The sequence below is a fragment of the Poecilia reticulata genome, chromosome 10 (assembly GCF_904066995.2).
Source record: "Poecilia reticulata chromosome 10, P_reticulata-male-v2, whole genome shotgun sequence".
Lineage (NCBI taxonomy): Eukaryota > Metazoa > Chordata > Actinopteri > Cyprinodontiformes > Poeciliidae > Poecilia > Poecilia reticulata.
In genome coordinates this window covers 23303489-23331044 of record NC_088839.1, presented here as the reverse complement: position 1 = coordinate 23331044, position 27556 = coordinate 23303489, and the positions used below count along the sequence as shown (strand labels likewise).

The following is a 27556-nucleotide window of genomic DNA, read 5'->3' as shown; positions in this document are numbered from 1 at the left end:
AAATACAATCATTGTTCTCAGACAGTTTCTAGGCCACTCCCTGCTGAATTAGGTCAGACAATTTAAAGCGGTTAGGGTTATTTGTTTATTTTTTATTTTTGTAATGATTGTTATTTGTAGAAATTAGTTTTCACTTTGACATTTAAAGATTTTTTTTGTCAAAATAAGCCAAATTTTGTTGAATGTAATTGATTTGTGAAGGCAACAAAAAGGGTAAAACATCCAAGAGGGTGAATAATTTTTATAGCCGCCATACCTTAACCAGTTTGTTGTTAACTTTTATGAATATCTTTCCATGCAAACTATTACTTATACTAAAATAGTTTTGCTCCATCCTCTTAATTTAACACAAGTAAACAACATTCTTGCTTGTTTCCCTAAAGGCCGCACTCTCTGTGGCCAGTAAAAGTGATCATTATTACGTTTTTATCTCTTCCTCTCTAAACAGTTTCAAATTGTCATCGGACCAAACAAGAAAACTTGTCAGCCAAAAGTGCTACTACATGCTGCAGCTAAATATGGGGCTCTGAATAATGTTTAACCCGCCTCAAACTTATCACCAAAACTGTCCAGAAGGCTGATATGAAAATGAGCAGGAAGAAAAAGAGGAAGTAAGCTGAGCCGATTCCTCTCTGTGGGTGTGTTTTAACTTCTTGCATCACAGACTATCACACATTTTATGAAGAACAAGCAGAAGCTTCATGTCACAGTTTTTAGGTGCGTTGTGTTTGACTGATGCTTTGCTGTTTTCAGGTGCAGGGGTAAGTGACCACGCCGATTAAAACGCTACGCTGTGAGGTTAGCCTGTATTTTCAGCCATTTCTGCTTTGAAAAGGTGTGAATTCTCAAGAGGTGTGAAGAGACAGCTGATCGTGTTATTTAACTAGCCCTGAAACTCGTACGTTTATATGCAAATTTTAAAATAGTTTGCACTAAAACTGCTGAAGCGCATTCTAGATTAATTATTTGGGTGTCTTATGTTTGTGAAATGCATCTGCTGATGAATAAAGAGATTAAGCTGATCAGATAGTTTCATGTGGTTAGAGACTTAAGTTCAATTCTGCAAGAGTGACATTTCTAGAAGAAGATATTTCACAGATCAACTCAAAGTTAAACTGGTGACTGAGAGCATTTTTGTCTCTTCTATATTTGCTCACTGGGAATTTTTTTCTAATGTGCTTATCTGTAAGGAAACACCAGGGAAGAGGGCATCTTGGGACATTCCTGTTTAACAAAGTGTTTTAAGCTTTGGCTCTGTTTCCTGGCATTTATTATTAATTATTTCAAACTGATTGTTTCCTACGGGCTAATTCCTTGTGACCATATAAAAAATCTTGTTAGAAATTGAGCTAAAACTGCCAATGCAATGTGTTTTATTTGAAAAGAATGTGAGCATGTATGAGTATTTATTTACTTTGACAAGGTCTACAGACTCAGAGAGTGCATTTAAAGTGTGCAAATTACCATTTTTTGATAGCAATGTCAGGTAGAAGTGCTGCAGGGTATCGGGTTTCTTCTCCCTTCATATTTCAATGTAACCCTGATGCAACTTCCCTCTTCAGTTTGCCTGTGTCAGCCACCGTGAGTCAACTCTCTTTAAAAAAAAAAAGACAAAAATAAGTCCCTTTTTTTGGTAGCAATGGTGTATATCAAATTGTAATTTATAGTTTAAAATGTTAAAATGCTATAGGGCAAAAAATGGACCAGAATCAGATTATCTGAGCTGCCGGGTAAGTGATGTGAAAAAACAATGGTGGTGGCGAATGAGGAATGGGTAAACAATGTTTCTCAGAATGGGGAACATCACTCTCCGACTATGACGGCGCAAACAAGGCTAACGAGTGTTGTCGCTGCTGCGTTAAGAAATGTCACCGTCCTGGTGACTGAAGCTTCTTGTAGAGTTACTGTTCCAGTTCAGATGATAAAAGGAAGTGCTCACAGGCCCAAAATAGGTTTAGACTGAACTGCAAACACATCTGACAGAGACTCACTCACTGTGAGCTTTCAGCTGTGTGATGAAAACCTGAGGCTGACACTGTTGAACCGAACTTCCACCATGAGAAGCTTGCTGTGTTTCAAGAGAAAAAGGGGTCTGTGGATGCGGCACCACCTCTGGTTCTGCAACAGTTTCACCCATAGCAAAGTCTTTACAACACTCAGCCTTTAGCAGAACATTTATTACATTTAGATAAATTATCGAGTCACAATTACTTTTTTTCTACAATTTTATAACAAGTAACCAAAATTTAGGTTACGTAAAACAATATTTTATATTTTTTCTGTAATATAAAAGTGTTATTTCTATAAGCTCTTCTTACAAAGTACATATCAGGAGCTTGCCTTTTAACCTAACAAGTTAGCATTTCTAGTTTTGGAGGTGAAACTTTCAGTTTCTGTGTTACAAGGTGGCAAAAAAAAAAAAACACACAGCTGCCATAAACTGAAATGACACCCTGCTTAATTTGCCTGTGTACCTTTAATCTTTTTATTATTCGTCGCAATAAATGTGTGTCAAAGAAAGGTCGCTTTGTCATATTTTATACGAGATAAACCAGGTGGACACGTTTCATGTTTCTCCAAACTCCGAGAACCTTCGTGAGATAAAGTTCTGGATCTCTGAATCTGATGTTCCTAATTTGAAGTACGAGCTCATTTGGTTTTTTTCTTGTGAAAGACAGATAAGCAGACATTTAAATTTGGTTTGATTTTCTTATCACATTTAGGATAACACGGAAACATAAGGGAAGTTTACTTATAAAACACCATTCTTACTCTGGGTAATTCAAAATACTTAACAGGAAAACAAAGGACCAGGGGTGAGAAGCAAACAGATAAGAAAGATTGCATACAAATGTGAAAAGTACAAAATGTCCCATCTTTTATCGTATTCCTAGCAACCATTGCCTTTTGTGACTGTAGGAGGCATTTTTCCCGCTGTCCTATTTGTTTATCCCATTCTGTCAATAACTCTCAACTTTGTACAAACTGAAGGGTGGATGGTGGCAGAATATGAAAAAACAGCCCAGTTATTTGAGTCTATTCTAAAATGCTTGCATTACTTTTAATATGAAATATAACTTTCTGTTTGGCCAGCAGTTCATCACATGACAACACAAAGACAAACAGGACAGACAACCACACTCGTACTCATACCTAAAGGCAATTTAGAGAGACTAATTAACCTAACAGACATATTTTTTAGAGGAAGATCCAAAGAAAACCCAGGCATGTATGAGGAAAATATGCAAACTTCATGCAGAAAGACCATAAACCCAGGACCTTCTTGGTGCAAGACAACAGTGCTTTGTATTACTGCTTTCTAGCGAGAAAATCTGATCACAAAACGTTCTATAATTCCTTCTATGCACCTCAAACATGCTGTCTCACGTAGGTTTTTGCCACAAAATCAACATACGTGAACAAGAACATTTCTAAAATCATGATGACTTCAAATAAAAAAAAAACAACCTTCCTACGTATTATAAATGGGCATTGACGTCACGACGGGAAGTATACGGTTCATGTTATCTGGAAGCTACCAAGACAATTTAAAAACTGGTCAATTTTTTTAATCTTCTGCGTGGAATTTTAGTTTTTTCTATTATTAACAGCATGAAAAAAAATGAGGAAAATCAAACAACACTTCTTTTTTTTGTTTGATTTTCGCCACTAGTTTCTGATTTGCAAATCAAATTACTAAAGCAACCACGGGTTATTTATTTTGGGGGGTTTAAATTACAAATTCCCAAAGCAAGTCATATTTTACATCTCTGCCATATTGTCACAGCTGAGGAAAACAGATATGCCAAAGGGGGAAATGCTGGAAACAAAGGGCGCTGCTTGCACGAAATGCAGAGTTCATGCAAACCAACTGTTAATCAGTCACTGATATGCACTCATGATGCAAGTCTCTTCCTTGCTTTGCAGATCTACGGTCTCTCATCTATTACAGCAGCATTGCTGTGACTCTATGAAAAGCGAGTAGGCACTCAAAAATTCAGTGAAAGGAACTGGAAGAGCTGAATTAGAAACATAAGATCCACTGGTGAAGGGTGTGACTTACAACACAAAAAGAGACCACAGTTAAAGTGTTAAGTTGCCGTTTCACTCCGTTCTGCTACCATAAAACGATTAACCATCGATCACTTGCTTCTTTGCAGATTAAGCGAAACTGAATCATGTCAGACAATCTAATGGAAGAAATCTTCATCAAACGATCTCAGCAGAAGAAGAAGACCTCTCCTCTAAACTACAAGGAGAGGTGGTTCATTCTCACCCAGGAAAAAATAGCCTACTATGATTTTGACTCTGAGAAAGGGGTGCGTACCTGAAGACAAACTGAACCACATTTGACATTATTTTGGGTCGTAACCTTAAACCTGCATTCTTCTTGTTTTTTTTCTTCCACAATTTGTTGAGCAGAAGCGGAAAGGTCTGAAAGGGGCGGTGGACCTAGAGAAGATTAAGTGTGTGGAGACGGTCCAACCAGAACCCAATGCCCCACAGGAGCGCATGTATGCATTCCAGGTAGATCTTTTCCCAACATACTCCTCAGAAATAAACTAAAATATAAAGTTCACTTGGTTTCATTTTTAACTCCTTCAAGCTTAAAACTGCTGAATTATCATCAAGTTATAATCAGCTGCTTTCAAGATGCATCACAACGAACAATTTTAACTTGTCCTTTTCTTTTCAAACTAAAACTGCAAGTGTCTGATTTTGTGAAAGTTCATTCTTAAGAAGTGAAACTGTTTCAGATAACAAGGGGCTTTCAGAAGCAGCCCAGGTGCCACTGTTTGTTAAGTAATGAAAGTAAGAAAGGTGCCATGAGCCATCAGGGAAATCAAGAAGTTTATCTCCTCAATATCTCACATGAGAAGTAAAGTAAATTAGAAAAATTCTCTAATTTGAAGGAACATTTTAAATATATTTTTAAATGTCCTATTCTTATCTTCTTTTAGTTTAATTTAACTGACAATTTGTATTTATTAAGAAAAAAGTGAAAATGTAAGAATTGCTGTATAACTTTGCAATACCATGTTTAAAATGTCCCAAGTTTCAATAAACTATTTCAAAAGAAAAAAAAAACAACATTTAAAATCACAATTTAGAAGATAAATTGTAACTTGCGAAAGTTTCTTCAAACTGTGGGATTCCTCAAGGATCAATACTCAGAGCAGAAATATTTTAATTTTCTGTACTTCCAGCAGGTATCACTCAGATTTTAACCGCCTAAAATAAATAAAGTCTGGCTGGCTGATAATAATAATTTTTTAAGTTTAAGTAAAATAGAAACAATGATTGTTAGCCTAAAATATGAACATCAGCCAAGCAATTGATTTCTTTAATACTTCTACAAAGTCCAGCGTTCAGTACTTAAAACTGATTAAACTCTGAACTTAAAATTAAAATCTATGTTACAATCTTGCTTCTTTTAGTTATGAGTTGTTGAATCCACTGAACTTAAAACGATTGTTAATTGTATAATCCCATTTATTTGACTTGCTGGAATAGACAAAGCTTTTTCTTTTTTTCAAGTCATAAAAAACAGCAGCTATTTCTTGACAGTCTGTCGTATTTGATAATACATATCCAGTTTTATCTGGCCAACCTGTTAAACTCAAAATTCATATTAAAATATTACCTTCAGTCTCTTATTTCTGTTTACAAAACCACATTTTTGCAGGTGTTTCCAGCATATCTTATTTTGCACTGAACTTTATAACTATGTCTGTAAAAGGCACTGTCAAAATGAAACATTTATTCATTGTTTATTTTGTTTCCTAATGCAACAGTTTTAGTAAGTATGTAAAGGTGGTTTTACTTGAAGAGCAAAACATTGCAGGAGGACTTGGACTCTTTCAGGTTCCTGTATGTCTCAATAGTAAGGAGAGAGACAGAGAGAGAGAGAGAGAGAGAGAGAGAGACGACGACTGTACTGCATAGCTGGTTGAAGGATGTGGCTTTAATATTTGTTTAATATTTACTCACATGAAAAAGATTCCTGTTTTGAAGTTGGAAAACGGTGCAGACAAATCCATAGAAGTTCAAAATGAATGGAAAATCTCATCCACCCCTACAACAAAATCCAAGATGGCTGCCATAATATAAAACATGACATGTTTCTTTGCTCTTCTGTCGATATGCATCTGATTAAATCAGTCTAGCATATCACTTTTTTCACTAAACGTGTTTCTACAGGTTTTGCCACTCTTTCATGCCCAAGCACCACCATTTTGTCAATTTCCTTCTTCCATTTCATATCTATAACCAAACCTGTTCATATCCATGCTCTTATGCCATTAGAAATTATTTTTGTTGAAGCTGTTGATTTTATGATTTTCATCGCAATATCAAAAAATGCTCAAATCAAGCACCTTATCAAACTGAATAAATAATAATTACATATATTAAGGGAAGCAGTTATCCAAAACTACCTGATCGTATGTGAACATTTAATTGTTCCCCTTGTTAGATTAGGAATAAAAATGTGATTGGCAACCTGCTTGGAGAGCTGGTATCAAATTCACAAGTCACATTCAGACATAATTACTGTTCACTTAACAGGAATCTCTCTGATTAAAGGAAGTGGTCAAAAAGCAAGACATCATGCTCCTATCTATAAAAAACAGCCGAGAAACAAAGATTATGACACATATCAGTCTGGAAAGGGTTGCACTACTGGGTTTTGAACTGGAAGATAATTAGAATTATGTCAGATGCAAATGGTACCCAGTACAAATAGCTGCCAGCATATATTTATCCAATGATGTCCAATACAGTTTCAATATTATGAATATCCTGTTAAAAACATCCCAAAGTTCTGCTAATGGAACTGGAAGCAAATTTTGAGAACAGTGGTTTCAACTGATTCTGGGTTTTTCCACAGGTCATTTATGACGAAGGGCCGTTGTACATCTTCGCAAAAACTGACGACATCCGAGCATCGTGGATAAAGAAGCTAAAAGAATGTGAGTAAAACAGATTTAGACTTCAGCGTTGTGTTTATCTGATAAGCTTTGGTGTCTTTATCTCAACATCTTGTGTGACAGAGGATTTAGATGCCCATGCAAATGCTGATTTTATGTAAATGTGCTGTGCATGAATTCACGCGTGCTAATGTTGCTCATAGTGGTCCGCTTCAACAAAGATCTGATGCAGAAGTACCATCCCTGTTTCTGGGTGGATGGGGTGTGGCTTTGCTGCCAGCAGGAAGTTAAACAAGCTATGGGCTGCAAAGTTCTGGAAAGTTCTGCTAAAAATGGTAAGAACGAGACGTCTGTCAGGGTTGAATTTGAAACTGAATCAAAACATGAATTTCTGAAGTTTTAAATTACTGATGCATTCATTGACAACAGGTTTTAAATCTTCACCGAGTCGACGAATGTCCAGGAAACCACTTCCCCCAACCCCAACAGAGGTATTCCCAGTTCATTTAGAGTCATATTACAGACCAGTTTGTTCTGAATTTACTCAACAACCTAAAATTGTTTCAGGAAAAGCCTGGTCGCCCTTTGCCTCCAGGACCACCCGAGCCTCCAGCACAGCCTGCAACCATGACTGTAGTAGCTGAGTACGATTACGCACCAATGACCCCCCAGGACCTGGAGCTGAGGAAGGACGAGGAGTACACCATCCTGGAGAGGTCCGACCCCAACTGGTGGAAAGCCAGAGACAAATACGGGTGAGGCAGCTTTAACACAGCAAAGCAAAACAACACAGATTCGCAGTCCTGCATTTACACAAAAATACATTAATCCTAAGCGTCTTCATCCTTTGGGCCATGAGAATGTGAAATAGGAACCCTTTGCACCACGATGAGTGCAAAGAAAAAGGAACAACCTCAGAATATCTGAATACTTTGAACTTTAAAAATAAAATGCATTATGCTTCCAAAAGACATATTTTTTGATGATTTGACACTTTTGTGGGCATCTTTTTTTTTCTGTAGGAAAGAAGGTTACATACCAAGTAATTATGTGGTGGAAGCAGAAAAGGGGCTTGAAAGATTTGAGTGAGTACAAAAATACTGTTCTGCCCACAAAATGGTGTTTGATATTGTACATGTCTCTGTTTTATTCAAGAGTAAGCTTAATTGTTTGAATCATCTGAATTTTATTGTGTAACCCCACGGCTGATAGTACATTCTTAAAGTGATTGTGATGTTTATTTTCACAGCTGGTACTGCAAAAACATGAATCGGAGTCAAGCAGAGCATTTTTTAAAATCTGAGGTAGACACAATAACTGCTTGATTTATCTGTTCGTCCCCATATTAACTGTAAGAAGTTTTAAAATTATGAAATGCGGGTTTCCCTTCTCAGAACAAAGACGGAGGTTTCCTGATACGAGACTCAAGCAAAGCCGGGAAATACACTGTGTCGCTGCTCACCAAGGGTGGCGTGTAAGTAACCTCACTGGGTTAAAACACTACTGCCATTTATATAGTTCATCCCCTGGCTCCACTCATGCATGAACCTATGAAAAGAAGAACTGTGCGTACTGAAAGCGGAAACTGCAGACCACAGAGGGACGGAGATGTAAATTATTCATGCAAAACTTGGGCTAATCTGTCTGCAGAACTATTTTTTTTTTGTTCATCTCAGTCTGAAGCCAACTGTGGATAACAGTGAGGAGATATTAACTGCAGGGCCATAATTAAAACCAGACAGGCTTCATGTGATATTCTCGTTTTCTCTACAGGGAAACAGGTGGAAGCTGCAGACATTATAACATTTGCACGACCCCACAGGGCCAGTTTTACCTGGCAGAAAAGCATCATTTCAACACTATCCCAGAGCTGATCAACTATCACCAGCACAACGCAGCAGGTCAATGCTACATCTGGTTACCGTGACAGCTAAAATAACTCCTTTTACAAGCTGCAACTATCTTTACCTGACATCTATTGCAAAAGAAACTATAAATAATAAGCTTTTCCTGATTGATTTTAGGGTGGTTATGTGGCCTTACCTGTTGGTTCTGACTTTTACTCATTACAATCAAACAATCATAGTTTTAAAAATGTGCTGCAAAAATCTGAACGTGGTAGCAGTTTTGATTGTAACAGCAAATGGAGGAATTACAAGAAATTCCTCATTTACGCAACACATTACATGCGTTTAATGCCATAACTCCAAAAAAGTGCAACATTATATGGTCTTGGTTGATTTATCAAAAACAAAATTTGCAGGACTGTCTAGAAATTAGACAATCAAGATTTTTTTTTTTGTATTTGACCCACTAACCTACAATTATGAAGTTAATAAGGAGAAAATTTGTCAATTCTACATTATGTTTTGGCAGAAAGAACTCTAGAACTGGTTTGGTTCACTTGCCTCCAAACATTTGTTGAAAACTGCAACATCCATTTCCATCTGTCTTGAGAATCAAACATCTAGTAGTTTTATGCATCTCTAAATGTTATTCTTGTTAAGTTTATTACATTTCTTATTTTTATTTTTCTTCTTAAGGCTCAAGGTCTTATAATATGTTACTACGGCATTATTTGGCAGGATGTACTTGAACCTAAAAGTGTCTAAAGTAGATCAACAGGATATGTGAGGTTGTGCCATACCACTTCAAATCTCATTGGATGGTTTATTTATACCTAAAATAGTTTTTTTCTTGAAATTATTTGATAAGAAAACCATCAGTTTTGGCAGCATTATACATTAACGTAGTTCAAGATGTTGTTGAGGGGCTGTATACCAGTAAAAGAATCATTGCAGAAATTATAAATAAGTTTTAAATTTGCTATAAATCTAAAATATAGTCAGTACTACTGAGACTAGAACTGGGCAGCAGAATCAGGAAGCTTACATGACCATAAATCATGTCTCTCCTTCGATTCTGCATGTTCATACAAACATGTTTGTTTTCTGCGATAACTCGGTTCCAGAGTCCCTCCAGGTGCAGCGGCAGGTTTAATTTGGTAAAGCTCATTACTCTTACTAGATACTGACATACATAGCATGATGTTAAATTAAACTCTTTATATCAGTTTAATTTATTTATATAGGTCACGGCCAACATAAAGTTGTCTTCAGGAGCTATAATGGGGATGGTTTCCTAGTCATAAGATACAGAAAATAAAAAATGCTGATTCAAGCTAAGCTGTACAGGAAAATCAGCAGACGTTAGGCTCACTAATATGCACCTCTTTTTACTTGCCAATGTGGTTTTGTTTTTTTCCAATCACCAGGTATGGTCAGCAGGCTGAAGCACATTGTATCCAATCGGGCACGACCTCCATCCACAGCAGGACTGGGTTACGGTAAGAGCACATTTGAACTACAATCAGTCAAACTTTCAAATAATTCACCTGGCATGACTGGCTAAATATTCAGTGTTCTCTATCAAAACATAGCAGTTCCAGTTATTAATGTTTTAAAGCTGAAGGTACACATGACAACACCTTTTTTTCTAATTAAAGAGTGTTGACCCTAAATCTGCTCTGTACTCTAAAAATAAAAATAACCACTTCCGAAGCACTTTTATAAGACACATCTTAGTCTCTCATATTTAGGAGCTTTATAATAGAGTTTCCTAAATTGCTCTTGTGTGAAAACGGCTGATGTCGTTGGGGCATATGTGATATGAGAGACTTTTGTCTCTAAAACTCCTTCTCTTTGTGCTGCACTTAAAAAGCTTGTATCGTGTGCAATATCAAGTATAAAATTGTCTTAAAAAACTGAAGCCAAAGAAGACAAACTGGCCAATATGAAATAACCAAAAAACAGTAGATGTCCAAACTTTAAGGAAGCATTCTATATCTTCCATATTTGCTTAATTTATTCTCTACAGAATAATTTATTTCAAGATAAGTCCTAATTGCCTCATAGAGTATCCACATTTTATTCAGAATTTGGATTACCAAAGTTCACAGGCAGAAAAATAAGAAGTCCTTACATCAAAAATCTTGAGCTCACCGAGCAACTATAAAATTAATATAAACCCAAAGAAAGTAGGGAACATTAAATTGACAGTTTGTGACTCATTAAATCAATCTGTGAAAAAATGTCTACACTTGAACATGTAGCATTCAATTTTGAACACACAAAACAGAGATAAATATATTGTTACATACTCCAATTGCTAACAATGGTTAGCACCAAAAAAACTAGAGAATCCAACTGTTTTCTGAGTTGAAACCAGAATGTTGATGCCACAAAAACTGGAAGTATTGACACTCAGAGCAGGAGTACGGTAATTTTTGGCAGTGTATAAAAACATAATTAGTGCTAAAATCAAAAACCACTGAAATGTTTTGCCAGCTAGCCTCTCCAAAGCTAATGCTATTTAAAATATATATGTATAAGTTTAAATTCATTTTCAGGTATTACATCTTCTATTTCTGTTCTCTGTAACAGCAAAACATTGAAATATGATTGTTAGCATCCCCACTAATGACTAAAATATGATGTGTTTTGCTGCTGTTTGTCTCAGTTTGTGGTTGAGTTACGTTTCTTAGTAATGTAGTTACCTGCTAATGTATTTAATGATAGTAAATGTTGGGGAGTTTAATATTACAGTATTAGTTTGTCATGAAATAAGAAGATAAAAAATATTTTAAATGGAGTTATTGCTATTATCTTTATACAAATTAGCTGTTTAATCTTATATCTTTTGGTCAAGCTGACGTACTGTTTTCACACACCTTTGCAAGGGAGTTAAAAATAAAGCTTGTCAGTTTTACTTCTTAGCTTGTGCTGCCAAGTTTCAAGCACTGAAATGCATCTTACTTTCTTCAGGTGTGTGGGAGATCGACCCTCGTGATCTAACATTCATCAAAGAGCTGGGAAATGGCCAGTTTGGAGTGGTGAAGTATGGAAAGTGGCAGGGCCAGCATGATGTGGCCATTAAGATGATTAAAGAGGGCTCCATGTCCGAGGATGATTTCATTGAAGAAGCCAAAATCATGATGTAAGGTTTCAGAACTTATGTGTCAAATGAGGAAAGCTATACCACATAAATGCTTTGAAAAAAAGCCTAAACTTTCTTCTAATTTTGCTCAAACAAGGAAGCTTCGCCATGAGAATTTGGTGCAGCTGTACGGCGTCTGCACCAAACAGAGACCTATTTATATTGTGACTGAGTTCCTTGCAAATGGCTGCCTTCTGACATACCTAAAAGAAGGCCTGAAGCAGCACCCAACAACCGTCCAGCTTCTTGAGATGTGTAAAGACGTTTCGGAGGGAATGGCCTATCTTGAAGCACAGCAGTACATCCACAGAGACCTGGTGAGCAACAAGGACATTCTATTAATAAACAGTGGCAAAAACTCTCAGTCAGTTCCAATTGGGGACAGAATAACCTGTGGTTTGGTATTACATGATAAGGCTAGAAGTTTAATGATTATGCTCGATCCACAATGTGTTGTTTGTTTTATCTTTAGGCTGCCAGGAACTGTCTAGTAGATACTAATGGCACAGTGAAAGTGACTGACTTTGGTCTGTCAAGGTAAAGCGTCTAATGTGTAACAAAATGAAAAAAAAAAAATGAAATAGGCATGTGAGTGTACAATGTGGTGTTAAAAATCCTTTCCCATGCCACTAGATATGTTTTGGATGACGAGTACACAAGCTCAGCAGGCTCAAAGTTCCCAGTTCGCTGGTCACCTCCAGAAGTACTGCTTTACTGCAAATTCAGCAGCAAGTCTGACATCTGGGCCTACGGTGAGAAGTCGCAGCTGTTCATTTCTTCTCATTGACTGCCAGTGAAATTACAAGTGTGGTGGTTTTAAACTTTAAAAGTGAACTTTATCATCTGTTTATACATTTTGCAAACTTTATCCATGGACTTTGTGTCTGATTATGACAGTATCTGGTGCAGTGTTTGCATGAAACATTGAGGCCTATGTGCTAGTTTTCCATCTGAAAACACAGACAAAAAATGTCTGAAAACTGTCAGGTACTAAGAGGAAAATAAAACACTATTGTAAAATCTATTAAAACCCTGAACTTATAACTGATAATGAATCAGGACTTTTGTAAAGCATCCTTTCAGAATGGTTTAGACTCTTTAAATACCTCTTTGTTTGTTCTTTATCAGGCGTTTTAATGTGGGAGGTGTACACTCTGGGGAAGCTTCCATATGAACGCCTCAACAACACGGAAATAGTGGATCAGGTGTCCCGAGGCCTGCGCCTTTTCCGTCCACAGCTGGCCAATGAGAAGGTCTACAGCATCATGACAAGCTGTTGGTCTGATGTAAGCTCGTTTCCTCTCACACTCTGAGCCTCAGAAAATACTGAAATTTTAAAAAAAGGGTTAACAATCAATATTTGCCTTTGTTTTACAGAAAGCAGATGAGAGACCCACCTTTCAGGAGCTGGCACTGAATGTTCAGGATTTGCTGTATGAACTCCAATAGACCTGAGAATAATTTATGCAACACAAAAAAACCTCTCTGATCCCCAGAGAAAAGCTCCTCATGGATCCCTGAAGACAAAGCATCGTTAATACAATTGAAACCGTCAATGTGGGAGTGAGCAGCATTTTAAGGCTTATCTAGAATGTGAATAGGTTTAATGCAAATGTCACTTTTAGTCACTAGCTTTCTCATCACATTAATAAAAATGCAGTCCTATGAATTATATTTAGATTTTTTTTATATATATTATACTGAAGGTTGCTCAATTAAAACATGATATTTTGTTTCTTGTACTCTGTGAAATCATTGCAAACACCTTTGTATGTGAAAATAAGCTTTGTAAGCTAATATGTGTTGCACAAATAAACACCAAGTAAGAAGGGCTTGCAAATATATATGAGATACAAATATCAACAATTTTTAGTTTATAGTTTATTTGCACAAGCATTTTTAAACAAAGCAGATGGCAGGTTTAAAAAAAAAAAAAAATAGCATAGAAAAATATCTGGGAGCATTACTGAACTTAAAAAGAAATTCCTCCTTTATCCATCCATTGCTTTCCCCCAACAAAACCAATAAAATAGCACAAAAAACATAAACATCAAAATAGTATGCAATAAATAGGATAATTAAACAGTCAGAGGTGGACAGAGTCACCAAAAATTGTAATTCAATAAGAGCAGCACTACTTTGAATATTTTTACTCAAGTAAAAGTAAAAAGTAGCTGTTCAAAAAATTACTCAAGAAAGAGTAAAACAATATTCTGTAAAAAGTTACTCGTTTACTGAGTAACTGATAACATCTCATGTAATATAAAATGTCATCAGACAAACAGAAAAATATAAAGCTATGTGCAAATTCTAAAAATGTAAAGACTAGAATGTGAAATTTAATAGAAACGAATTCCATGATTACAAAATCACAAAAAATAAAAGGTGGAAATACTTTCTAAATCAATTTCTTTCAAAATAGAACATATGAAATTAATACTCACAGTATTAAGTTAGTATTAACACAGTGTTCTATTTTACCCTGTTAGGATAAAGTACAGTGAAAGTAAAAAACAATGCATTAAAACTACTCCTTTAAAAAAAAAAAAACATTTTTCTCAAGCAAATGAAGCAAATTACTATCCACAAGTGGTTGCAATTTCAGGCTAATAAAGACTAATAAAAATGTGCCGAACGTCTTCTTTTAGAAATATAATACAATATAATTAAAAAAAATGTTTTTTAGTCAAATTTTCATGAAGTTACGCATACGTGACCTTCTGCTACACAAACGTGCTTCGTGATTGGCTGAACGACTTCCGGCTTCCCGTTGTTCATTCCCACACGTGAAGGTCAGCAAGAAACAGCCTCCTCGCGTTTATAATTAGAATAAATATCGGTACTTCGACGTTTTATAGCAGATATGGACGGCCAAGGAGCTTCAGCGGACCCTCAGCTTCAACATTTCATCGAAATCGAGTCTCAGAAACAGAGATTTCAGCAGCTGGTGCATCAAATGACTGAGGTTTGCTGGGTAAGAGACGAACACAGTTCAGCATGTTGATTTTTATCAATTTCTTTACGACAGGGACTTGTGCAGTTGGAGCAGCTATAGACAGATTACATGTCGTGCTTGTTGTAAACATGCAGTAATTTCCTAAAGTAAACGCTGCTTCCTAATAAACTGATGGCTGAACATATTGTTCATTATAGACATACGGGAAACTTAGACGCCGCTTCTCAGCTTAGTTTTATCTTCACATATTTACTTTCCGTCTGCGCTGAATGGACCTTAAAGAAATTGGTTATATTTATTTTCCCACTGTAAAATAAAAATAGGCTAATAACTTGGCTGAGTAAGAACAAGAAAAACAGCGTAAATGCAAAACTTTTGGATTTAATTTTTTATTTGTTGCTCGGTACCTTTTTAGCATAATATAAGTAAATACAAATCACCAAATCACAAAAATAGGGTTTTCTTGACGCAGGCTGCAGGTACAATTAAAGGAGTAAAACGCCACTTAAAAACGCTTATTTCAAACGTCACATTACGTCACTTACAACCAAAGCCACGTGGTGTTTCAACAGTTAAGCTTCAATTCAACTCAGAAATACTTACTACCAAAGGGAAATTAAATGTTGAAACTCATATCATCCAATGTTCCTTAAAGCGTGTTAGAGTCTGATGTATGTGGTTAGGAAGGATTTTCTGTAGCAAGCTGTGTTACAGCGTATCTAAAGAAGCCTCTGACTGATGACACTGTGCTGCTGTAAAGCAGTCTCATAAAGGGGTTGTCCAAAATTTTCTTGATTTTATAAATAATCGATCTTTGAGACACTTTTATAAGATATAATTTAGTATCTTATGCTTATGGGCCTTGTAATGGAGTTTCTGCATTTTGTTGTTGTGTGAAAACTGTTGATGCAGCCAGCCAGGTCTGTGTGACATGAGACTTGTTTGGTTTGTAATTTTGTGTATAAAATTGTTTAAGCAATATTTAGAAAAATACTAATACCATAAAAATCTTAATGCTAACTTACAAACCCATGAGACAGTTTTTTTATTGATCATTTTGCTGCACATTTTCACCCTCTAATTGATTTATTTTATTATTACCACTCAGTGTTGTTGCCTCCTACATAATAGCCACATTATTCAGATATTATTACCTAGATTTATCATGGTGGTCTGAAGGGTAAAGCACCACTAATAATATCTACCCAAACTGAAAAAACACTTAATTTATGCTCTTTTAACAATCTCTCTCTCTGATGAGGACCACAAACTCATCTAAAACCTTGTACGTTGTACTCGGGATTATCAGAAGATAAGAAAGGTGAGCAGTATTATTGGCTTTCCTTTAAGCATCTTAAGCTGGGACTTGTACTGTCCTGACTGATAGGTGTTTACACCAACAGACTGGTGTTTGTTTTACCATTAAAAGACTGGGGATCAACTGAACCTGCTGCGAGATTAGAGACTACAGGATTTATCAACTAAAGCCAACTTAGCGCATCAAGCTCTTGTGGAAACTTGTGAGGGCGACATCATTCTTCGTATCCAGACAGGCTATATTTCTGTTCCACTTTTAGCAGTGACTTTTAATGTTGTTCTTAATCTACAAATATTCCTGTCTTGACAGATGTTTGAATGAGACTACAAATAAACAATAGAATTTTTAATTAATTTGTTCTGTGGAAAATATTCTATTCAGAACTTGCAATTCTTTAAATTTGGTCTCATTTTACTTTTGTAGAATACATGAATTTCTTGGTTTATTTTAAAAAAGCCTTTAATTTTTTATTTATTTTTTTTTAACTGTATTTCAATGTTAAATATCCTAGTATCTCTTAGTTTGTTTTAAAACTGTGTGTTTGTTTATTATTTGTTGTTTTTTAATTATACTTCTAAATTTGTTTGCGGTTGCCTCGGTGACCGGTTTACGTACTGGACTGCGTCCACATCCGCCTCAAAACATTCAATGATTGAGGTCGAGTCGGTTTCCCTCACAAACTTCAGACTCACACGAATTTAGAACCGACTGGCCGCAACAAGTTTACTTCTCACTGAGATGTGTTGTAATTACACCCGTAGGCCTCTGGGTGGCAGTGTAAGGCATAAGAAGTTTCATCTGGACCATTTTTTTGTTTTTCTGTTTCTGTGCTTTAAAATATTGAGCTAAATTGTCTTAAACTCCGGAAATATTTTTTATTCACACTAAAATAGTTCTGTTGTTGTAATAGAATCAAATATCTGTGAAGGACAAATATCTTTATTGCATTCATTTTTCTGTGTACAAGTATTAATATTTGAGTTCTAGTTTATTTTTAGTAATCTGCATCTTGAATGAATTGAACATGCATTGCTGCAATTTTGTAGTAGTGCATATGTTCATATGAAACTGATCAAATCTTTTGCAGTTTATCAAACTAATGTAGGTGCAAAACCTTTTGAATATGTGACAGTTTATTGCTCATTAGACTGTTTTGTGCTTGTACTTAAATTATTTTTAAAAAATAAAAATCTATTCATAAACATGACACAGAACAACACCACAAGTGTCTCTTTAGACTGTCAGTATCAGTAATGTTTTTTGGTCTGTTTTCCTTACCAAGTTGGAACCTTTGTGCTTTTTCTAAATATGTATCCTTCCACTTTTTGTGAATGTTTAATTTTTTTTAATCTCTTTCAGAAATAGAAGTAAAATAAACATTCTGTACAAATGACAACACATTAGATACTTATCAAAGATTACAAGCTATTTTTTATGGAAGGTCTTGTAACATTTGCAGCTACAAAAGTTTAGTTTTGCTAAACTGAGGGCTTTCCAGGGGAGATCCCTGTCATAACCAGTGTGTAAAATGTACGTGTGCACGTATTCTGTCTCGTTAAACTAGGCTTTCCTCTAGTAGAATATAATAGAGTGAAGGATTTTTCCCTCTGTTTGACGTGGATCGGTCTCAAAAATGTTTCTTCTAATAGTTTATGTCTGTGTCTTCAGGAAAAATGCATGGATAAACCGGGACCCAAGCTGGATTCCAGGACTGAAATCTGTTTCGTTAACTGCGTGGAGCGATTTATAGACACCAGCCAGTTCATCCTGAACAGACTGGAACAGACTCAGAAGAGCAAGGGTGGATTCTCCGAGACGATGTTGGACTAAAAACTGGAAGTTTGATAGAAAAAAAGTTTAAAAAATAAAAAGGACCCATTTTCTGCATTCACTGGGAAAGCTGTTTGGTCCCGACTCAGCTGTCTGTACAGTAAGCTGAAGAAGAGTCCAGTCACCTGGGAAACAGACCACAACAAGTGTTACCTTGGAAACAAGTGCCTGACGTCTGAACCGTGTACAGACCTGGGTAAAAGTTTAAGGTTGTGTTTTGTCACTACAGGAAGACGAGTGTTGCAAAATATTGAGCTGGTGGTTTGTTGCTGACTCTGTCAGCTTTTTGAATTCATGTAAGTGGAAAGTTCAGACTGTGAAGTTTGATTATGAGGAGATGTTGTTCAGATACATGGACCAAAAATCAATGTCAGTAAAATCACCCTGCAACCTCTTGACTGAAGATCAGTGTTCAACAGACTGGACTGTAAATATGCAATAAACAAAATGCCAAATAAGAATGTGCATCCTTTTTAAAATGCTTGTACAATATATGTAAGAAATCTGCACACTCTTTCTAAATTCCCTGACTTTTGTGATGTAGAAAGAGATCATTTCCAAGCTAATCATCTGGTAAAGCCATGTTTTTGTTTTGTCTTTAGGTGATAAAAAAAAAAGTTAAAAGATGAAGTTCCTCCTCCATCTTCCACTTTCTAACTGAAGCCTGAAGGTTTTGTCAACACCGATTGATATTTGAAACTACTTATTTTCTGCTAGTTCCACTCCCAAAGAATGATGCTGCCACCACCATGCTTCACTGTGGGTTTTGGGAATGTGCAACAAACCCATTTGTAGGACCAACTTTAGTATCATACTATAACATTTTCTCATGCTTTTTTGGAGATTATTTTTGTAACTGAGTATTTTGTAAAAGTGTGCGAAATGTCTTTTTGGTTTTAGATATTTATCTTTATTCAAAAAGGGTTTTGTCTTGGCACCCAATCATATGGAAAACGGTGATTACCAGAAATTTCTGCAACTTGTTGCATGTTGCTTCTGACCAGTTTTCTTCTTGGTGCCATTGTTTCACATAATCAATGAAATGTGAGAGAGAGAGAGAGTTGTGAAATAATTTATTTTTTTACATCAAAAAACCTGACATTTTACCAGACTTCTTACATCCACTGTAAGCCCTTTGTTTTAATGAGACGTTACATTAAAATTAAATATACACCTTGGCACATATTACATTCTGTGGTTTAGATTTTGAACATAATGCTGAGGTAATACTGTAGCTCACCAACATTTTAAGGGCAAACATTTGATCCACTAAGTCTTAGTTTTCTAATTACAGTAAAAAGTGCTAAACTATGTACCATGAATAAAACAAGCATTGAACACATCACAATAACTTGTTTAGGTTTCTATGTATGTATTACTTGGGTTGCTACCAACATATGGGGAAAATTGCATGTCAATGGCGTCTTCAGAAATATGTTTACTATGAAAAATTGTGATGTGTTCAAAGTTTTATCTTCTGTATGTTGAAGCTTTCATTAGCAAAACAAACACTTAAAAAAACAGAAATATCAAAGACAGCAGTGAACAAAAATAAATTATGTAAAGAATATTTTGTCCCAAAGTAAATGAGATCCATTACGGAGATGGCAATGCTAAGGTAAAAAAAAGCCAATGTCCTCATCCAGTGGATGCTTTGCTTGAAAAAAGTTTTAAAAGTTTGAGAGGTATGGATGAGTATACTGCTGCTTTTTTTTTTATTCATGAGGCTCCTTTCTAGTCACCACCTCTGGCTGACAACTTTCCATCATTATCTGCTTGCAAGTCATCATCATCAGGAAGAGCCATGTGAGGCTGCTGGCCTCCAACTAACCAATAAGGGCTTTTCCTCATGTACAAAGGGAGGGAGTCCACACTAAACGTAATGTCCTTAAAGGCATGAAGGAGAAAAATCCCTAAAATGATGGTGAGGAAGCCGCTGATTGTCCCCACTATACCATCAATGGTCATTTTTAACCACTCCTTGAATAAGATGGCTGAGCAGGCCATGACAGACGTGGTGAAGAAGACGTAGTAAATCGGCGTGACAATGGAGGTGTTGTAGATGTCGAGCGCTTTGTTCAGGTAGCTGATCTGAATGGTGACGCAGATCGCCAGGCAGACGAGCAAGGCCCAGAACAGGGGGTTCTTCAGCACCGCCGTCCCTGAAAACAGCTCTTTGATGCCGATGCCAAGACCCTTGACACAAGAGACGGAGAGGGAGCCAATCACGGAGCAGATCAGGATGTAGACCAGCACGTTCTTCTGTCCGAAGCGAGGAGCCACGGCAAAGATCAGGACCAAGCTGCTTCCAACAACGCACACGGCAAACACGATGAAACCTGGTGGGAACATTTCGGAGGGAACGTTAGAAAAAAGATACAAAGAATGTCTGCTCGTCAAGCAGATCCAAAATGAAGTACTTGGGTAATTTGATCACAGATCAAAAAACAAAAAATTTTAGGTAAGCCTGTCACAATAAGTATTAAATCAATCACATGATTGATCATTTCTATTTGCAAGATAGTATTTTTTGTGGGGGGGGGGGGGGGTTTCTACCTCACTGAATGATAAAAGTCTCACTTTTTGCAATTTTGTTTACAGAGATTTCAGTGTCCATTTTATTTGTTGTCATTATTTTGTGTATTTAAAATGTCTTCCACTTACAATGTTAAAATGGTCGTTATAAATTAAAGTTTATTAATCTTTGAGAGGATGTGCTTACATTACTATGCCTTTACTATTATATTACTTGAAAATTGTATCAAAACAACATAATTTATGGCAATGACCTCTGGGACAATTTATTAAAATTTGTTATTGTGACATTTAGCTATTAAGTATGGAAAGGAGCATATTTAGGCCCAACTTGGAGTAACTGGCCCCTAGTTGGCATCAAAGTGCAAATCACAAGCTTTGTGTAATATAAGCATCAACAGGTATTTGTGGTAAATGTACAACACCTTAGCTGTGTGGTGATTTGAGGCCAATTTGCAAAAAAGTCTACAAGTTGTCAAAAGATTCCACAGTCACAGATAAAGACATGAGGCTACCTGGGTCCTTCAGTTTCTCAGCCATGGCGCTGAGCGAGGCGACTTCCTCTTCTTGCGGCGCATGGATCACCATGACCGTAGAGCCCAAGATGGAAAGCAGGCAACCAATCTTCCCGTGAATATTCAGCCGCTCATTTAGAAAGTACGACGAGAGCACAGCACTGGGAAAGTTATGGTGTTGTTAGTGAAACTTTTGCACAAATATTTCAAAGCATTTTTTAGGAAATGCAAAATAAAATGAACAAATATTCTATTAGTTTTTTCTCAATTTCAGGTAAAGTAAAGGAGGTAAATTTTTAATCATCTGCTCATATTCCTTTTATAGATGTACGGAGGTCTGATCCTGCAAAAACTGTCAATAAATAAGTGGAAAATTAAACTGTAAAACAAAGAGAAAATAAATATTTATATTTATGAGGATGAATATATGATTTAATAAAATGTAAAATAAATATATTTGCAGATAATTGTAATTATTCATCTCTGCACTTTTTTTATTTTCTGTTTGATTTTCTCATGTATTTATTTACGAATTTATAGATATTGCCAATTTTGGTAGGATCAATTCTTCATAAAGAAATAGACCATTTGAACTGACACACACAAAAAGTTGAAGATAACTATAAAATGGAAGGGCATGATTTATGGTTTTCAAACTGCTCTACAAATACAAATCTGAAAAGTGTGGCAGGAATCTTTTTAAGCCCTTTTCCCTTGACAATTCTAAATGAAACCAACCAAAAACATAACCTAACTGAGTAATTTGAGAGATGGATACCTGACAAGTACGCTGAGCGCTCCGAGCGGGGTTACCAGTGTGGCAGGTGCAAACGCATATGCAGCGAAGTTGGCGCCCTCTCCTACTCCCACTGTAACACATCAGATACGCCATTAGATTGTCACCTTAAATTCTGAGAAATTACAATTCCTTCAACCCACATGTGTAAATGTGCTATTTACGGGAATATGAATACCAGTAAGCAAAAAAAACAAAAAACAAAACCACAACATTTCACAATGATGAGATCATTTCTGGTCGTAGCTGATCGGCAATACAACACACACGCAGAGTGGAGAAACATAGCTGTACCACAGTAAATCATCGTCTTACTTGAAATGAGCCCAGCCCACCACAGCCATTCTTTCAGATAAGCGTAGCCCCCCTGCCCTGTAACATAAAAGCAGCAGTGTCATGGTACTGGTTGAAACATTATTCATTTCAATAATGAAAAGTTCTAGTGGCAATTTGTATAATGAAGTGAGAAGCAGTGGTGCATTAGAACACACCTAATCCACAGTGGGTGGATATTCTCACACATGCTAATGTGGCTTGTAATTTTGTCTTGTATAGAAAAATGTATCAAAACAACATCTTAAAATCTTAAATCAATATATGGTACCCTTAACTATTGCTGTCTACTAAATAAAATCTAAAATCTTGTATTTCGTTGGAAACTTTTGTTAATGAAATCCTCATTAGGCACAATATTTATAATTGTTTAAACTGCGGTTACTGACTTTAAGCATACATGTATAGGAATGAACAAATAAAATTGGCATGTTAGCATTATTATATTATTAACACCCATTGGGCATCTAAAAAAAAAGAAAATAACATTTGGACCAAAAGCCCTTAAAAAAAAATAATTTTTCTCTTTTGTGGACAAAAGCATTGTGCTGAAAAACACACAGTGTGACTTGGGTTATAAAAAGACTTAGACTTTAAATTAATCAGCCATTTTGTAGGAAATTCTGAATTGTTTTTCTTAGAATTCATGTCCTCCACCCCCGTTTTTCTTCTTCTTAGAATTCTTAGACTTTAAGGGGCCACATAAAAAAATATTTAAATCCGACATGTTTCTCTAGAAGGTTTGTTCTCCTCCTGGAGGAGCATTAAAGTCAGAAGTCTTCTTTTAATCCTCTTCCGAGGTAACTTGTATCTCAGTTATAGTACATTTTAAGGTTTTGTTTAATTATTTTAAGCACTTCGACCTTTATCATGGACTGTCACTACCTGCTCGCGTTGAGCCCTTGCTGGCCAATCGCAGCAGGCCTTTCTTTTTCAAGATGAAACTTGACCCGATAAAAACACTGGAGCTCACAGCCAAAGAGAGACCGATGTAGAAGTCCAAACGGTTAACTTCCATCTGTAAAACCCCAAAAAACGCGAGTTACAACCAGATTAAAAAAAAACAAACAAAAAAAAAACGAGTATGAAAGTCAAGCAACAGATATCATGTGTGGATATCACATGATTAGATGACACCCCCGACTAGTTTAACCAACTTTTATAACAAATTAAAGTCACTTTGCGATGAAAAAAAAAACTGTTTCTAACCACATTACATTGAAAATAGCATTGTTCAACCGAAGAGTGAAACTGTTAATAAAATGTTTTACCTCGATTGTCGACTTGGCCTCATTTAGATGACAACAGGAAATGGTGCACCCGATTGGCCGAGAACGGTAACTGCGCTACTTCCTGGTGTTTGCTTTGGAAACGAAAAGACAAGTAGCCTGCGTCTGTGTATGCAGCATTTCCAAGCTGGCGACGCAAGCAGCGCACGCAATCAATAAAATTGGCACTGAATAAATTATTAAATAAATAAATAATAATTTTATTTTGAAATACATTTATATTTAGAGTATAATGTAATAATTTATTTACATATCCTCATAATTTGTATTATTAAATTTATTTTTTATTTATTTTCAAATAAATACGTGATTTGAAAATAAAAAAACATAATATTGGCAATATGAATATCATAAAAGTCTACTACGAGTTTCTAAACTTCAAGCTTAACTTCTAATTAACATAAAAAGGTTTAACAAAATTTTTAATTATATAAAAATAAAATCTAACTTTATGCTAAACAACAGAGATATTTTCTAAATGTATTTTACAAAGTATTTTCTTAATTTTGCCAATAAAGTTATTGAAAAAAAATTGTCAATAGAAATCCCGTGATCTGATTGGTGGTGCAGTCTTTTCAGCGTTCTGATTGGTTGGCGGATTGTTGTCGACAGATACCGGAAGCAGCGCTAACCTTGAGCAGCAGGCTAAACACATGCACAGTACACTTATGCAAAGGAATTTTTAATAACTAAAATCTCTTTAACTGAAGCATTTCTACACGAATATTGTCACATCTGCCATGTAGGCTACTTATTCTTAGCCGCTTTCAGCTCTTCACTCCCTGGACTGAGTTTCCTCGTCTTGCTGGAGCCATCTGAGATACAACGATGAAGTTTCCTTTTCATACAGTCACCAGAGGCTGGAAGACTTTTCATAGATTTCAGCAAAGAGGAGTTTTATCAGAAGACCAGAGACTGTGGAGCTCAGCTTTGAAATGCAGTAGGAGCAGCAGTCAGTTGTGCAAAGAAAAGTGTTTCTACATAACAACCCCGATCTTCTATGTAAACGCTGCTCCTCATCTGGGCCACCTTTACTCAGCCGTGATTGCTGACTGCCTACACAGGTGGAAACTCCTGCAGGGATTTGAGTCAAGATTTGCCACAGGTAAACCCTACATCCTCAAAAAGTCAAAGTATTTGACTCAGATTGAATATGATAAACCAGCACAAAGTAGTGCATAGTTGGGGATTGAAACAAAACGTGACACACGACACAAGTTTCAAACTTATTTATAGAAATCTGAAAAAATGCTGTATAAAAACTTTTCGTAGAACCAGCTTTTACTGTAATTACATCTGCAGCTTTTTATAGAGCATATCTCTGAAGCTTTGGTGCATCCAAAGTGTTATCATTAGTCTCCCTACTGATTTTCATAATTTTTATGAAAACGTTAAACGGCCTATTTGACACATAAGACGAACCGTATGAGTTTCTTGATATAGAAGACTGATCCTGCCAAAATTGAAAATTAAATTTAAAATAAGGAAATAAAATATTGGATAAATTAGAGGAAATAAAACCAAATAAATGAGGAAATTAAATAGAAAATAAATAAGAAAAATTCTGAAGCTGTATGTGAGGAAATTTAAAATAAGGAAACGTCTAAATATAAGGAAATAAAATTTAAAATTATCATATTTGCAAATGTTATTTATTTACACATTTTATTTTCAATCTGATTCCCTGTATTTGCTGTTTTATTTCTTCATAGTATTAGCTCTCCATATTTTGTTACACTGCAGATTTAATGATTAATATAATAAAACCAATGTATATTTTTAAATCACAGGAACGGATGAGCATGGCCTGAAAATCCAGCAAGCGGCTGACGCTGCAGGGAAAGATCCTCTGACTTTCTGTACTGAAGTGTCTCAGCGTTTTGAAACTCTCTTCAGCAGCTGCAGCGTGTCCTTCACCGACTACATCAGAACCACAGAGCAGAGACACCGTCGGGCCGTGGAGCATTTCTGGTCAGTGCTCTGGAACAAAGGGCTCATCTACAAAGGAAGCTATGAGGGCTGGTACTCCACACAAGATGAAAGCTTCCTCACGCCATCGCAGGTCGGCGATGCTCTGGACCCATCGGGGAAGGAGGTCAAAGTGTCACTCGAGAGTGGACATAAGGTAAATGGAAATGTGAATGTCGCGGGCTCGGGCTGCCAAAATTGACAAATAAATAAATGTGAAAATAAAATTGTAAATTGTATTAAAGGAAATTAAATTGAAAATAAATTTGGGAATATGTTGGAATTATCCATTTACACTTTTTGTATTATGTATTTATTTACAGTTTTATTAATTTATTTCCTCATTTATTCACTGCCAATTTTGACAAGATCAGATTTCTATACTAGTACTCCATTACTGAGGTTTTATAAATTATATGACTGCTTTCCAGGTGGAGTGGATGAAAGAGGAGAACTATATGTTCCGTCTATCCTCGTTTCGATCTCTCCTCCTCGACTGGCTGGTGAAAAATCCCAGTGCCGTCCAGCCGGAGCGTTTCCATCAGGCCGTTCTGCAGTGGCTGCAGGAAGACCTTCCCGACCTCTCCGTGTCCCGCCAGAGGAGCCGTCTTCAGTGGGGCATACCGGTCCCAGGAGATCCCGAACAAACCATCTACGTATGGCTGGACGCTCTGGTGAATTACCTCACGGTTGTCGGTTACCCCGAGAAACACGAGCGGTGGTGGCACGTTGCCCACCATGTTATAGGAAAGGACATCCTGAAGTTCCACGCCATCTACTGGCCTGCTTTCCTTCTGGGAGCTGGGCTGCCTCTGCCGCAGGTCATCCACGTTCACTCACACTGGACTGTGGGAGGGAGGAAGATGTCGAAAAGTTTGGGTAACGTTGTGGATCCTTTTGAGCACTCTCGGATGTTTACAAATGATGGCTTGAGGTACTTCCTGTTGCGTCAGGGCGTCCCAGACACAGACTGCGACTACACTCACGACAAAGTGCTAAAACTTCTCAATGCGGAGCTCGCAGACTCTTTAGGTGGTCTGCTGAACCGCTGCACAGCTCCAGCCCTCAACCCAGCTCAGGTCTACCCTGCTTTCTGCAGTCATTCCTTCCCCAGAGACCAGCGCGGCAGAGCGGTGGAGGAAGATTATCACATGGTGGAAACTGTAAGAAGTCTGTCCACTGTGGTAGAGAAGCACTACGAGAGCATGCAGGTGTATAAAGCTTTGGAAGCCATCAGCACATGCGTTAGACAGACTAACGGTTTTATTCAGCGTCACACACCTTGGAAACTGGACAGGAAGGACAGCAAAGATGGCCGCTGGTTAGACACAATCATCCACTTGACTCTCGAATGCTTGAGGGTTTATGGGACTCTCCTCCAGCCGGTGGTGCCGGAGATTTCCGACAGGCTGCTAACTAGACTCGGTGTGCAGTCACAAGAGAGAAGCTGGAAAGATCTGGATTTTTTGGGGAGATATTTCGGAACGGACTGTTCGTTTGAAGGGAGGCCATTGGGGTCAAACTGTGGGTTGCTTTTTAGCAGACTGGAAACTCAGAGTGGAGATAAACAAAAAACAATGAAAAGTAAAAAACCTGCATAGTAGAGGTGACCGATTTCATGTAGTAGTTTCATTTTAACTGATATCAAATAACCTTGGAACACAAAAATATATGTTCAAGCTGTCTGTTACAATAAAATATCCTGACTTAAACTACAACATTGTCAGAACCTTTTTATGCTTTACATGTTAAACTATTCGTTATGGCAATATAAAAGATATAGTAAAAGCTGAATCTCAAAATTAGTGACAGCAAAAGAGTAGATAAAATACAGAGTGAAATGTATCTCAAGAGCTTATTAGTGTGAATGCTGAGAGCATTCATCCTCGTCAGTTCCTCCACTATTTTCCATACACTTTATACCACTTTACTACATATTTTGTTATTTCAACTATTCAACTTTAAAAATATTCTGTTCATTCAGGACATTACAGCTATGGCTTTTGCTATTGATATCTTCTGTTTATAAAATATTCAGCGTTTTGTGATTATCTTGGGCCCCATTGAAATTAATGGAACATCCTACTAAAAA

At 36.6% G+C, this 27556-nt stretch overlaps 4 protein-coding genes across 5 annotated transcripts; 3 read left to right on the top strand and 1 right to left on the bottom strand.

Moving 5' to 3' along the window:
- The first annotated feature begins 228 nt into the window (after positions 1-228).
- On the top strand, positions 229-13768 carry btk (Bruton agammaglobulinemia tyrosine kinase). Of its 2 annotated transcripts, none has more exons than XM_008420574.3 (18): positions 229-717; positions 4161-4319; positions 4423-4527; positions 6890-6971; positions 7133-7264; positions 7359-7420; positions 7497-7684; positions 7952-8014; positions 8179-8233; positions 8324-8403; positions 8703-8830; positions 10204-10275; positions 11753-11924; positions 12022-12241; positions 12397-12461; positions 12558-12676; positions 13053-13210; positions 13302-13768. In XM_008420574.3, exons 2-18 carry the CDS (start codon positions 4179-4181, stop codon positions 13371-13373), a joined length of 1914 nt encoding a protein of 637 aa, XP_008418796.1. In that variant the 5' UTR covers positions 229-717; positions 4161-4178; the 3' UTR covers positions 13374-13768. The 2 variants fall into 2 exon arrangements, with proteins under 2 accessions (XP_008418796.1, XP_008418795.1); XM_008420573.3 differs by having other exon boundaries at positions 230-761.
- Positions 13769-14656: 888 nt separating this feature from the next.
- On the top strand, positions 14657-18489 carry timm8a (translocase of inner mitochondrial membrane 8 homolog A (yeast)). Its single transcript, XM_008420572.3, has 2 exons — positions 14657-14898; positions 17867-18489. The coding sequence occupies exons 1-2, from the start codon at positions 14788-14790 to the stop codon at positions 18026-18028; spliced, it is 273 nt and encodes a 90-aa protein (XP_008418794.1). The 5' UTR covers positions 14657-14787; the 3' UTR covers positions 18029-18489.
- A 595-nt stretch (positions 18490-19084) lies between these two features.
- LOC103471523 (magnesium transporter NIPA2) lies at positions 19085-23633 on the bottom strand. Its single transcript, XM_008420569.3, has 6 exons — positions 23479-23633; positions 23093-23225; positions 22190-22246; positions 21857-21947; positions 21079-21239; positions 19085-20367 (listed from the first exon to the last, which is right to left on the bottom strand). The coding sequence occupies exons 2-6, from the start codon at positions 23223-23225 to the stop codon at positions 19763-19765; spliced, it is 1047 nt and encodes a 348-aa protein (XP_008418791.1). The 5' UTR covers positions 23479-23633; the 3' UTR covers positions 19085-19762.
- Positions 23634-24051: 418 nt separating this feature from the next.
- Positions 24052-27176, top strand: mars2 (methionyl-tRNA synthetase 2, mitochondrial). Its single transcript, XM_008420571.3, has 3 exons — positions 24052-24601; positions 25287-25621; positions 25896-27176. The coding sequence occupies exons 1-3, from the start codon at positions 24325-24327 to the stop codon at positions 27063-27065; spliced, it is 1782 nt and encodes a 593-aa protein (XP_008418793.1). The 5' UTR covers positions 24052-24324; the 3' UTR covers positions 27066-27176.
- Positions 27177-27556: the final 380 nt, after the last annotated feature.